General features: G+C 56.4%; 4 protein-coding genes across 4 annotated transcripts; all 4 read left to right on the top strand.

Annotated features, from left to right (window-relative positions):
• Window positions 1-973: 973 nt before the first annotated feature.
• BDW70DRAFT_169597 (uncharacterized protein) lies at window positions 974-3,231 on the top strand (the record flags this gene model as incomplete). Its single annotated transcript, XM_073742724.1, has 5 exons — window positions 974-995; window positions 1,174-1,369; window positions 1,434-1,922; window positions 1,978-2,037; window positions 2,091-3,231. 5 exons carry the CDS (start codon window positions 974-976, stop codon window positions 3,229-3,231), a joined length of 1,908 nt encoding a protein of 635 aa, XP_073594005.1.
• Window positions 3,232-4,270: 1,039 nt separating this feature from the next.
• Window positions 4,271-10,335, top strand: BDW70DRAFT_169596 (uncharacterized protein; the record flags this gene model as incomplete). The annotated part of the gene is made up of 13 exons (XM_073742723.1): window positions 4,271-4,563; window positions 4,626-4,712; window positions 4,763-5,067; window positions 5,130-5,275; window positions 5,318-7,684; window positions 7,744-8,119; window positions 8,201-8,839; window positions 8,921-9,004; window positions 9,070-9,447; window positions 9,508-9,606; window positions 9,675-9,778; window positions 9,830-10,193; window positions 10,247-10,335. 13 exons carry the CDS (start codon window positions 4,271-4,273, stop codon window positions 10,333-10,335), a joined length of 5,331 nt encoding a protein of 1,776 aa, XP_073594004.1.
• Window positions 10,336-10,729: 394 nt separating this feature from the next.
• Window positions 10,730-12,309, top strand: BDW70DRAFT_169594 (uncharacterized protein; the record flags this gene model as incomplete). The annotated part of the gene is made up of 1 exon (XM_073742722.1): window positions 10,730-12,309. The coding sequence occupies one exon, from the start codon at window positions 10,730-10,732 to the stop codon at window positions 11,696-11,698; it is 969 nt and encodes a 322-aa protein (XP_073594002.1). The 3' UTR covers window positions 11,699-12,309.
• BDW70DRAFT_140146 (uncharacterized protein) lies at window positions 11,659-12,305 on the top strand. The gene has a single exon (XM_073737548.1). It carries the CDS (start codon window positions 11,756-11,758, stop codon window positions 12,056-12,058), a length of 303 nt encoding a protein of 100 aa, XP_073594003.1. The 5' UTR covers window positions 11,659-11,755; the 3' UTR covers window positions 12,059-12,305.
• Window positions 12,310-13,726: the final 1,417 nt, after the last annotated feature.

Genomic DNA, 13,726 nt, shown 5'->3' with positions numbered 1-13,726 from the left:
TTTTTTCTTTGCCGCTCGGACAATGCTTGCCGATTCATAGATACCGTCCACCGGCCCCTGGAGTTTGCTTGACTATGCGCCTTGCGCCCTTTCTCAGGGACTATGACAACAGTCGGCTAGCTCTCTTAGACGCTTCCTATCCGAAGTACTATTCTCAGCAGTCTATCCGTGGATCCATGCGGCTTACGCTCGCTGCAACGCCCAGTTCAGCATCTGCTTTGTCTCGCTATCGGTAGCGGGTGGCCGACTCCGACAATACTCCATCCCGGAGACCGCAGGGGTAGCAGGAACTGACGGTCAGCCTTCATAAAGTCATCGGGGACACCGAGTTGGCAGTATCACTTGACGGGTTCAACTCCCTTGCGCGTAAATGCTGGTGCCAGCGAGCCCGTCAAGCGATTCGCCCCGGCCTTGGGAACCAAGAGGCGGGGGACTTGCTGGTCAGGGATGGGCTACTTTAGTCGGTGAAATTAGTTACCTCGGACTGGAAGCAGAGATCTCTATCAAGCCAGCTTCGGAGATAAACGAGATCCTTCGGTGATTTCTGAAACCCTGGCCCTGTTCAGCCCTGTTAAGCCTGCCTCAGCTGGCCTCAGCTGGGGTCTCCACCCGACAATACTCATTTACGCACGGCTCATGTCTCATTAGCTTTACGCTGCCCTAGTCGCGGTGGATCAGCAAGCCTCCCTTCTTGGCCGCATACCGCTAAAAGTTACTAAGGCTTAGAGACCCCGTTCCCACACCGTTTTAGCCCGGTCCTTTTGGCCCTGCACTAGTCCTGCTAGTCTGCCTGCTCGTTCCCACCGACTTTGTCCACCTTGGACTAATACGACGGAGCCATTGGCAGGCTGGGCGGGGGCGGGCTCCGGCCGAGATCTTTAGTAAAGAGGGAAAGTCGACCTTGTTGTCATACCGTCCCAAGAACAAGAAAGAACTTACAGCACCAGAGAAAGACGCGACCCGGGCGTCACTGATGAGCAATGCTGCAAGTAATCGTGAGCGCTGTCCTTCTCACCGTGTCTTTTGGAGGAGAGCGGGCTAGCGCGGTCCAGGTCTGGCAGAGCGTGGACGAGATATCTGCTGCAGTGCCGGCCGACTGTCGAGATGCGCTGACCTACAACATCACTTGCGCCAACGATCTCGTTACGGCGCAAGATGCCGTGAACAGAGCAGCTCTGGTAGGAGTGGCGGCGCAGGCCTACTGCACCCGGCAATGCCGTGACTCTCTGCAGACATTCCAGGAGAAAATCCGCACAAGCTGCGGGAAGCAGGAGTACGAGCTGTATGTGAACAGTACGACGAAGCAGTCGCCGACAGTGGTCGCCGACGGTCTGGTGTGGGCTTATGAACTGTCATGCATCCAAGACTCGTACGTATCGCTATCCCACCCAGTGCTGGAGCGGCGACTGTGCAGACACCCTGACGCGAAACAGCTCGGGCTTCTGCCTCGCGGATCTATACAACCACACCAAGGCCGCCTGCTCCGACTGCACCCTGAAATATGGCGCCGTGATGATGAGCTCTGACTATGGGCGCCAGCAATTCCCGCCGGCCGCCTATTCATCGCTTCTCGCGTCCTGCAGTGTCCCTGCTTCCAGTTACCCGTATACCTACACTCCCTTGCCAACCGCGACGCCAACCTCGACGACGCCAACGGCGACTCCCACGCCCGCGTGCAATGGAAAGACGTACGTCTCCCAGCAGAGCGATACCTGCGAAACGATCTCTAAGGCCAACTCCGTGAGCACCGATCGCCTGATCGAGGCAAACCACCTAGACTACTCCTGTTCATCCCTCACGCCGGGAACGCCGCTGTGTATCGAGGACACCTGCATGGTGTACACTGTCAAAGCGAACCAGACCTGCCAGGACATTGTCCGCGGGCAGTCGTTCGGGCTCGTGCAGCTGATCGGCTGGAATCCGTGAGCTCTGCCTCTCTAACTCCCATCGAAGCGTCTGTTTTCTGACATTCTGCAGGACGATCCACCAAAACTGCGACAACCTGGACTCGATGGCGGGAAGGAGCGTCTGCATCTCGTAGGTCTATTCATCAGCCATTCTGGCGTCCTGTCTGACTCTCAAGCGAACAGACCCCCCGGGGGAGGCTCCTTCAGCATGCCCGACAGTAGCAACTCGACCTCGACCGGTCTCGCGTCCTCCATCGTCACGGCCTGGACCCCTGGAGAGACAACGACATTGACAAACCTTACGACCTCATGGTACTCGCCCACGATCGATCCCAGCTACAACCAGTCGATCGTCACCTATACGGCCAACTCCACGCTGTCCAGCCTGCTCGCGGAGCGAACTCAGTACTGCTGGATCACCGACGACGACTGGGACAATCTCTTTAACCCAGACGACCTTGCCCAGAACTGCCAGTCGCTCTACTCAGCCTACTGCGACCCGGCACCTACGGCCCCCGTTCCCGGCTCGTCGCCCGCTGTTCCCGGCAGTTGCACACCCGTTTACTCGACCGCCGTGCCTTCGTCGACGCCGCAGCGTCCCTCTGCGACGAGCAGTGGCGTTCCCACACCAACCCCAACGCAGAGCGGAATGGCAGACGGCTGCACCAAGTTCCACAAGGTTGAAAAGGACGAGGGTTGCCAGCAGATTGCGGATGATTACGGCATTGCTCTCTCCGACTTTTACGCCTGGAACCCTGCCGTTGGGGACGACTGCATGGGCCTCCAGTACGACTACTATGTGTGCGTGGGCAAGGCAGCCACAACTTCAGCACCAGCGACTGCTACGTCGAGTCCGACAGTCTCGACCGGTGCTACTCCAACCCCAACACAGAGCGGAATGACAGGCGGCTGCACCGAGTTCCACAAGGTTGAAAAGGACGAGGGTTGCCAGCAGATTGCGGATGATTACGGCATCGCTCTCTCCAACTTTTACGCCTGGAACCCTGCCGTTGGGGACGACTGCATGGGCCTCCAGTACGACTACTACGTATGTGTGGGCACGTCCGCCACCGCTCCAACGTCTACGGCCTCAGATGAGCGTTCCACGACTACAACTCCGAATGGAGCCACTCCGACCCCGGTCCAGAGCGGCATGACGAGCGGCTGTACCAAGTTCCATATGGTGGAAGAGGGCGAGTACTGCTACGAGCTGGCAAATGATTATGGCATCGCCCTTGCAGATTTCGAGGCCTGGAATCCGGCTGTTGGCAGCAACTGTGAGGGTCTCCAGTACGGCTACTATGTGTGTATGGGTACGTCTTGATATTGGGGTTGCCTACGCAGATTGCCTTTCAAGAAGCCAAGTAGACTCAGCCGATGGACAGTCGAAAATAGTACAGTATGAGATAAATTGCGTACCGCATTCCAATTACTTGCTCCGTGCATACGCGAGGCCAGGAACAGGCACAAAGAGCCGCTCAGCCGTCCTGAGGTTGCACCCAGGGCAAAATGAGGCTATCCACTCTGATGAACGGTGGGACCTGGCGGAGCTGAAACATCGCTAGTTCAGTAGGATTTTCAGTTTTGGCCCCTTGGATACTAAACGGTACTAACGCCACAAGGTTAGAACCCCGAAGTTCTCAGCTTGCTCGCGTGTTTTTCACATCGAGCGCCGACTGCAACGCCGGCACAGCGCAGCCGGTTAAGCTTCAGCCAGTCAAGGCTTGTGGCCACGCCTTCTCAGCATACCTTGTAAGCACTAGACCGAGACATCATCGTCCCCGGGCATATACAGTGTAGGACACCATCATGAGGGGGGCTTGGACCGCCCCCAACGTGGTCTCCACCTGTTGGTTAGAACTAGCCCTCCCGCAACATCCGCGGCGAATCCATATAGATCGATCCACTCGGTAGGCACATGCTAGCACGATGAGGGATTTCTGTCAGGCCTTCAGCATCAGGGAAGCCGGAGAAGCCCGGTCCAAAATGTAGATTAGCCGCTTGAACGCATTGCGGCACTAGGCGACAGGAACAGCGCTTTATCCACATCGGCAATGTCCAACAGGGGAGTTTTTCTCCGAAGAAGGGCTGCCCTGCGCCATCGTGTACCGTGGAGACTTCAAATAATAAGTCCTTGTCTCTGTCGACCAGGGTATTGCGTCGGCTCGATGAAAGCTTTCTGTCCCGTTCGCTGTTGTCTGACGTTCCTCAATCTCGTCTGTTCTTCGACAACCAGAGAACCTTGTTGCTTCACTCCATCTTTATTCACTCGAATAACGGCGCCCGGGGAAGTAGGAAACTGCCATGGTTAGGGTACGCTGAGAGGACGTAGAATTCATGTTTGACCTTTGTCGAGCGCAGCGATGAAAGCCGTGCATTTGCTCAGAGCCGCGGGCCTGGGTGCCAGGATTCTAGCACTCATCTCCCTGCTCGCATTCATATCCCCATGGGCCGTGGCCCAGGGAGTTGGAGATCCCGGCGGAACGTGCTCGGATTCCGTCCCATGTTACCAGGGCTGCTGCAGTAAGGACTACTCGTGCGGCTTTACGCCTGAACACTGTGGTACTGGCTGCATAAGCAACTGCAACGCAACGGCAGAGTGCGGGCAGTACGCACTTCCGGGGCAATCTGACTGCCCGATCAATGTCTGTTGCAGGTAGGCTCTGTGCCCCCAGTGAAACATACGCAGACCCAGAAGCTACGCTAACGGCCAGACAGCGAGTTTGGATACTGCGGTGTCACCTCGGACTTTTGCGGCGATGGCTGTCAAAAGAACTCCAAAGGCGTTGGATGTGGCCAGCCAGAGTAGGTTGACCTCATCTCCTCCTGGGAGCTGAACGCTGACGAAGATGTAGCCGTCCGTCATGCTCCGCAAATACAGACGCCATGTCCTTCAAGCGGCGCATTGGGTATTATGAGCTGTTCAACTACTACAAGGGTTGCAACGTGATCGAGCCCGAGAGTCTCATCATCGAGCCTTTCACACACATCAATCTGGCGTTTGTCAACTTTGGCGACGACTACACGTTGATCGACGAATATGGCGATATCGTCGACCGCGTCTCCTTCCTCAAGTTCTCCAACCCTGGTCTGCGCGTGAATATCGCTGTTGGAGGATGGGCATTTAGTGACGCCCCGACGCAGCACCTGTGGACGCAAAGTAAGTGGCCATCCGCCTGCCATTGGTGCATCTTTTGAAGAGATATTGATTTCGCCGTATAGTGGCTCGCTCGCACGAGAACCGACAGACATTCATTAACTCTGTTGTAAAGTACCTCCAGGACTACCACCTCGATGGTATCGATATCGACTGGGAGTATCCATCTGCATCAGACCGCGGCGGAGCACCGCAAGACGCCGCCAACTATGTGACATTGCTCGCCGAGATGCGTGAGGCTTTTGACAGTCAGAATCCAGGCTGGGAAATCTCTGCCACCCTACCGACCAGCTACTGGTATCTGCGTGGCTTCGACGTCGACCGCATGCAAAAGTACGTCGACTACTTCAACCTGATGAGCTATGACCTGCACGGGATGTGGGATCAGGATAGCAAGTGGACCGGTCCCTACCTGCAGGGTCATACCGACATCACGCAGATTGAGCTCGGGCTGGATCTCCTGTGGCGCAACAACATCGACCCAGCGAACGTCGTCTTCGGGTTCGCCTTTTACGGCCGCTCGTTCACCTTGACTGATTCCAACTGCTACCAGCCGAACGGCGAGTGCGAATTCAGTGACGGCGGCAAACCGGGTTCCTGCTCTGATACGACCGGTATCCTGACATATGCAGAGATCAGCTCGAGGAACAACTCGTTGGACGTGCATACATTCTTTGACCCGGAAACCACGGTCAAGTACAACGTCTACGAGGGGACCCAGTGGATATCGTATGATGACGAGCAGTCCTTCTTTGATAAGAAGAAGTACGTCTCGGAGCGTTGCTTGAGCGGCTGGATGGTCTGGGCTATAGACCAAGATACAGGCGAGTTTGACGCTCTCGCCGGTCTGATTGGCGAAGATCTCTCCTCGCTGCAAATGGAGGGTGGTCTCACTGGCGATGCGGCAAACGTCCTGGCCGACACCTTTGCCGCGTACACTGGTCAGAACTGTTTCGTGACACCTCGCTGCACGGACGGCTCGAGCAAGGAAAAGAATGCTGACCAGGTGTGCCCTTCGGGCTACCTCTCTGTTGACACAGCGCACAATCCGCTCCAGGCAGGAAACAGAGAGCTGAATGGAGATTGCGCGGAGGGGTGGTACCGCCATATCTGCTGTCCAAAGGACGCCATGCCCAAGAACTGTAGGTGGAACGGGGCTCCAGAGCGCAGCGAATTTGGGTGCGACGGAAAATGCGGCAGTAACCAGTTCAAGCTGAATCAGGATACGGCGCTCGACGCCATGGGCGAAGGGCAATGCTTTACCGGAGCGCGCTACCTCTGCTGTGATTCTGCAGCCATGTTCTCCGACTGCATGTGGACCGGATGCCAGGGCCCGCTCATGCCATACACTCCCGCCGAATGCCCAGCGGACTATTACTACCAAACGTTCCGCTGGGACAAGCCCGACGGCACGCCATGGTGTTCAGATACATACGTCTCGCCCGTGGACGGCGCGGTGGGCAGCCCCCTCCACGACCGGTTCAAGAGCGGCCTCTGCTGTCCGACGGACCAGAGCTTCAGCAACTGCGCGTGGACAAACAGCCTGCAACAGAGTGACATGACAGGAGACGACTGGACAGACCACATCCAGGATATCGTCTGCAAGCCGAGGCCTTGTTCTGCTGGAAAGGTCAAGGTTGCCGGCGCCCTCGATCCACCACCGGCCCCCGGGGCCGGGTCCAAGAGCGAGATCAGCTGTGACGGGGTCACGGTCCCTCCGGGCACAGATCCAGAATGGTCGTATTGCTGTGATCCGCCGACCAGATACAACAAGAACTGGCCCGTGGATCCCAAGTATCTGTGGGAAAAGTACTACAACGACCCCAAGAAATCGGACGTGGTCTGGAAATACAGCGATGAGTATCAAAACAACGACGCCGACGCTGACCACTCCAGCGAAGAAGACGGCAGCGACGCGTACGGCTTCGTCATGCTCGACGGGCCCGAGGGGTCCATTGACAACGACTTTGCAACGACGCAGACGGTTGTTCGGCGGTCCCGGGATGTTCCCAGAGTGAAGCGCTCCGTCCTGACCACGAACCAGACCGCGCTCGACACGGTCTTTGACCATTCGGAGGAGACCTTCCATGTCTACTGCAACTACCCTGCCGGGTCGCGGGAGTGTGAGCGTATCTTTATTGACGGCGCCGAAGACACGATCATTTCGCTCCCTGACCATATCGGAGAAGGCCCGTTCGCCCGCATTGTATACATGAAACCGGCAGGCGAAGACTTCCGGCTGCCTGACCATCACCTGGAGCACCGGTCTGTGGAGCGCATCGAGAACCCGGTCTACGAGGTGAAGATTGATTATAACTTCCACCTGATCAAGCCCAAGCGGGACAGCGAACACGTGCAGATGCGAGTGGACTACACCAACCTTCTGGGCTACTGGGACGAGATGACTGATTCCCCGGCCAGTCGGATGAAGCGCAGCCTCGGTGAACGAGGTCTCACCAAGGAGGAATGGCGCGCTCGTGTGCAGCGGGCTGTTGTCCGCGACAAGACCGTCCGCAAGCGTGACGAGAAGACCATCCAGGTCAGGACTCCGATGGCGTTCTCCGGCTCTCATATCGACAAGCGGTGGTGGGGAGCATTCAAGGAGTGGCTGAGGAAGCTCGTATGTGTCTCTACCCTTCCCCCAGGGCCCCTTCTGATCGGTTTCCTGACCACCTATAGACTACCGTGACCAAGTCCAGTATTGGCGTCATCCCCTTAGGCTTCAGCCACACAATCAACCTCTTCCGGGCCCAGTGGGGATGCCCCGGACAGACCTACTCGGCCAACCTGCGGATGGATCTGGAGGCAGACCTCGCGATGGACGCGACATATGCCTATTACCTCTCTGCGACCTTTATCCCGCCTGGCAAGCCGGAGACCTTTGCCTACTTTGGCATGGAGCCCACTGCCTATCTCGGACTTCACATTGAAGGCAACGCCCAAATGCAGACCACCACGGGCAGGAAGAAGATTATCGACACGCTGTCCTATCCCGGATTGGCCGTGAAGGGAATCGCAGCCGTTGGGCCGACGCTGGACATCTACGGAGAGGCGGGTTTCCCCCATCCTACGCATTGAGAACCCTTTTACTGACCTCCAACTCAGATTCGCGGTAAAATTACATTGCATGGCCAAGTCGATGCCGGGGCGACCCTCACCTTCGGCAAGGCCGAAGTCTACTGGCCGCAGAACGACGACGCAAAGGACCAGTATGAGACACTGCTCGGGCTCGAGAGCGACACGGCGGCTCCTGCGCCCGGCAGTATCGAGCCCATGTTCGAGGCCGGAGTCGCGGTTGACGCACAGCTGGATATCCTCGTCACTCCGGAAGCCAATGTTGGTATCAAGATTGGTGGCGGCAAACTGGTCGGCGGCGCTACCCTCATGGATGCCCAGTTGACCGGGTACGTGATGGGAGACCTGTCCTTCCAGGCACACGGCGACTATGACACGGCGAGTAACGCTTTCCAATACCGCTTCGGCGCGTATCTCTTCTACAATCTAGGATACAAGGCGACGGCCCAGATCCTCAATTTTATTGACTGGGCCTTGGGTCCGCGCCAGGCATACACCCCGAACAAGACGGTGAAACTGTACGAGAAGCAGGGGTCCATCCCCATGGGATCGTCGTCCGACCAGCAGGCACGAGATCTGACCGTCCACGGCCCGGTCGAACGGCGCGATATCGCCGCGGAACTGCCGGCAGACGCGAACATGTCTGCGTACTTTGACCCGGCCACGGGCCTCTTCCGGCGCAGCGATCCTATGGACCTGGGTGCGTAGCAGACGTTAGGCCCCTGATTTGCAGTCATTCCTGTACTTCCAGTCTTGCTAACCACCCAATCGCTCCGGCCAGATGATCCCAACGACCCAGAATTCACTCAGAACCTCCAGTGCCCTCCCGGCAGCAGCGGAGACGTCAAGCTTCCAGAACTCCGATGTAGGCTCTCACTTGGACCGGGGCCTTGTGGCTCTTGGTGCGGCGCGTATGCTGATCTCTTGCAGTCAACTGCGACCTCCTCTGGGGCTTCGTCGAGCCCGCCAGTGGGAAGACGTCGGACGAGACCGACCACGACGCAGGCAAGGTGACGGGCCTGTGTGAGCCAATCCTCGACATTCCCAGCAACAAACGAACCGAGGTCTTCACATTCTCCAACGACAAAGATCGCACGGCCGCCCGGTACAAGGCGCAATGCCCCTCGGGGACGTGCAAGCAACCCTCTGCGGATCTGAACAAGGCCCTGAATCGCAGAAACCTGCAACTCCAGTGCGACGAGTTCCCCTGGAAGTCGTCCGAGCAGGGGGGCCACTATCTGCCCAGCGACTCCCGCAGCGCAACCTGCGTGCCTTCGTTCCAGAACAACTGGCACGGACAGTGCGTCAGTACGTATTGAATCGACCCGCGGCTCGCGGCCCGTACGGCTTTTTGCTGACACGAGACAGAACTGATGGGTCAGTTCCAGTCGAACTGGAAAAAGCTGGATCCTGATGCACCGGCCGACGATGAACGAGAGGAATATTGGGTCCCATGGTCGTCACCGCGTAAGACCGTCCCCCGCTCGCGTACTCTACTGGCCTCTTGCTGACCGCGGCTCTCCTCGCGATACCAGGCTGGACATCGATAGGCGAGTATGGGCCAGAAGGCTCTAAATACTCGCAGAAGCTCATGGAGTACCCCACCGCACAGCCGCCTCCCGATGGAGTTAGAACCCGGGTACGTATCTGACGGGTTTATAGACAGGGTCGTTTATCTAACGTGCCACAGGACGACGACAAGCTCTCTTGGGTTTTCAAGCGCGACTACCGCGTCTCGTGGATCCACCAGGACCCGACCACCATCACCAGCAGCACCTGGTGGGATGCCACGGGCAAGACGCTCAAGGGAGGTGGCCACGGCCCCGCGGGCATGGACGCGATCCTCTGCGCAGTCAACATCTTTGGCCAGGAGGACACGTACAAGCTTCCGCAGGGCCAAAACGGACCGTATAACGCCTACTGCCGCAAGGAATCGAACGAGATCAAATACTGGTCTGTGGACTACAGTATGGGTACCTGCCTGGTCACGTTCGCCGACGGGACCGGCAACACCAAGAGGGACAGCGGCAGCTGGGCTGGATGGGAGGTCAAGAGTAAGTTCATTCCGCGCCCCAGGCGGGGACTCAGCGACTGATCGAGTTGGCAGGCGTGGAAATGGTGGACAACGTTGCCGGCGATCTGGAGGAGGACTTTAGGCGAGCACAAGAGATGGCAAGGAGGGACCGCCGGCGTTGAGTACGGTCTACGGCTGCTCTAATTCTGACCGTTTGTTATAGTTGGCAACAGTTCATTCTGTTTCTGTAGACATAGATTGTTTTAGGACCCTGCCAAAGCGGAGACTGTGTATCCAACGGCTGATGCATAAAAATAATGACGCAGGCTAGACTCTGTAGAGCAGTATCCTGTCCGGTGGATGTTTGGCGCGGCTGCCACTGTGGATGCCCTAATTCACTTCTTGATCCTTAGCATCAGCGGATCGGCAGTGCCATGTTCCACATTTACGACTATCCCAGCCAATGAATTTCAGCTTCGTCTCCTTTTTTAGCTGCCGCTGGCTGATTCATATCTTCAAGCCTTCCCGTCCCAACCTCCCCACCCCCACTTCCAAACACCACCACCTTCTCTCGCCATGTCGAACGAGGACCGAGGATACATCCCGAAATGGGGCGAGCTGCCCGTCGAGCAGTACCTGATTGCACGTTTCCCTTCCAAGCTCTCCTGCTCAAGCACGATCGCTAACGTCCCGCAGAGACACTGGGACTCTGCAGCGACAGAGTCCGCCGACGAACAGCGCCTCCGGCTCATCCGGCAATTCATCGATCTGGATGAGATACCCCGCGAATGGGATCCCGTCAACTACGGCGCACCGCCGCCACGCATGCCCACGGCGGAGGAGATCAACACGGTCCTGCGTCCCTGGCGGTCGGACGAACTGCGCCAGCAGGCATGGCAAATCCTGGAATCCGGCAACGCCGCCCCGATCCTCCTCCGGACGCACTACGACCCAGAGGGCGACGAGAAGATGGAGGAATGGATCGGCGCGTCGGAGGAATTCGAGAACCAAGCCTGGTGGGCGTGTCTGAACGATGCAGCTCTCTTCGACTTTGGCTCCGACTGGCAGCGCGTCTACGACATCGTGCCCGAGGTCGCAGGCCCGGTGAGCGGTGCCGGGTACCGGCGGTACCCGGCATCAGAAACCGTCGAGATGTCCCGAACGCAGTTCAAGACCTCACTCGGAAAGGCAAAGCAGAATGAGCCCGATCGGTGGCGGGAGGATCGGCATCGGTTTGTCGAACTCGAGGCGGCCGACCTCCTCCGCACAGTGGCAGCAGCGTACATTCTTGTTGCGGATCAGGAGGCCTTTGAGACCGGCGGCCAATTGCGTCTGTTCTATCTCGACGGGAAGCGGAACATCATCCGGGAGACCCGCGTCGAGGCCGATGCGCAGACGATCACGGACGTCATCATGGACTGGGATCAGTTGAATCTGCCGCCGGACCTGTGGGAGGAGGGGACCATCGGTGATAGGTACCGCGTTACCGGGGATTTGGGGAGGGAGCTGTATCAATTGAGCGAGGCTGATATGGCGGATCCCTGATCCGCGTCTGATCCTACTCAGGGGCTGTATTCATCAGGCCATTGCCCGTTCCGCAGCATGGGCCCCCAGTTACGCAAGCAGCAGGCCAAGACAGCATCAGAGAACGAGGAAGAGAGCTTGTATTGCGTCCGATGTGATTCCTGCGTCCGGTACTGGCTCGAGCCAAGGAGTAATACGGTCCAAACTATGATTGTCGGGACTTTCTTGACACTCCTTCACTTCTGTATACTAATAATCACTCGTCTACGTTATGTGTATATGAGTACGGTAGATGGGACTGCTCGAAACTGCTGGAGCAGCCCTGTCCTGATCATCATCTTGGCTGCTTGTACTGCCATGATTAATGGGACGATTGCCTAATACCTTCACCTAGCGTCGCCCAGAGTTCATTATCGTCCCCGGTAACATCATGTTCAATCACACGGATCCTGACTTTAAGCGGCAGTGATAAGAGGCACTGAAGTGGTGTAGAGAGTTGCTGGACAAAAGGTCGATCCAAGGATCTACGCCTACTCTCCCAAGCTGACAGTAACGAACAGGGAGATGCAGGAAGAGCAGATTATTCATACTGTAAGATTGAATCGAGCGTCCGAACCGGAGGCGGAGGAAGGAATCAAGGCATGGAACCAGCAATAGTGAGATGGGGGCCAGCAATACTCAAAAGTAGCTGCTGGATTATTTTTATTGCGGAATCAAGCAGATAGTTGGGGGTGTAGCCGAAAAAGGTGAAGCGATAACCTAACTAACTGACGTGTGGCACTGAAGGATAAACAAGAGATGTGAGCTGGACTTTGAGCCTCTTAAATCAGGAGACGACCAATGCCACTACATTTCGCGGAGGGAAGTCCGCAGAAATTGAAGTCATCCAAATGAATGTTTACTTGCTGTGTTCCGCGCATTACAGTATGGAGAAAGGTAATGAGGCTGTGGCCTCCCATGGTGGCTTTGCGTATTTCGATGTAATTGGCTTCACCAACGGACCACTCAGAGCTCGACCAGCTCTCTAACAAGCAGCCTAGGTATTCATCCATAACCTGGTCTAGTTGAACCACGCGCGGCCCGACTACATACCAATCACCTCGCCGCTGTAAGTATTCAAGTATCAAACCAAAAGGATCCGTCTCAATAGCCCTTACTGAAAATTCAGTTTCTCAAGGTCCCCGTGTAGTCAAGGAATGTGTCTACTGCACATTGGCCAGTCCGAGAAAAGATGAATCAATAGACAGGGAAGGTGGGGGAAGGATAGTTATAAACATTAAGTCAAATCAGTGGCAGGGTGACTGTGAATAGGTTCTCTCACTCTTTCTACTCTCATGGACGTGCGTCGGACCGTGATAACGAGGAATTGAGAATACAATCCGTCCAAATGTGCACGAAGAGGTTGATTGTGGGATATCTTTTACAGTAAGCAGTCAGAGATGGCAGAAGTTGATTTATTGTGTACCCCGGTGTACACGATGAATGGCCAATCACACGACGCTCACCCTGGGCACCGATGCCCACGATGAAGCTCCGTAATCTATGTTGGCTCATGATCACAGCACGTAGGGCTGTGACAGACATGGCAAAAGCAGGCCGGAAAGCAAATAAGGAGATCACCCTCAAAGCTCACCTTACTAAACTCATTCACTTCAAGGTAACTCTCCATAAACAGTATTTTCTTGTTGACAAGCACATACGACCACAGGGTGTGGAGAACAGGGCTTCCCGTCCGCTCAGCCGTACTTAAGCCACACGCCGGTAGGTTAGTAGTATGGTGGGTGACCACATGCGAATCCCTACTGTTGTATGTTTTTTCTATTTTGTACTTGAATACCACCATTATCAACGCGGATAAAGTGCAACGAGCCCTGTGTTGCTGCTTTTAAGGCGATAGACACTAAGTCAAGGGTGGGTGCGAATGAGATGGGTGAGAACAGGGTGAGGATATCACCACTTGAGTGAGTGTCACTACCATGATTCCTCGGTGTTTTTTATAATAGTGAGGGCTCCTTCGACTTCTGGCCATGTCTCTCAGCCACCGTTATC

This window comes from Aspergillus foveolatus (assembly GCF_047715535.1).
Source record: "Aspergillus foveolatus strain CBS 279.81 unplaced genomic scaffold BDW70scaffold_41, whole genome shotgun sequence".
NCBI lineage: Eukaryota > Fungi > Ascomycota > Eurotiomycetes > Eurotiales > Aspergillaceae > Aspergillus > Aspergillus foveolatus.
The sequence above is the reverse complement of the archived record's forward strand: the minus strand, read 5'-3'. Positions and strand labels throughout refer to the sequence as shown.

What these genes read in the sequence shown, in the direction of transcription:
- BDW70DRAFT_140146 (XM_073737548.1), top strand. Translation starts at nt 11,756, where the DNA reads ATGGGCCCCCAGTTACGCAAGCAGCAGGCCAAGACAGCATCAGAGAAC.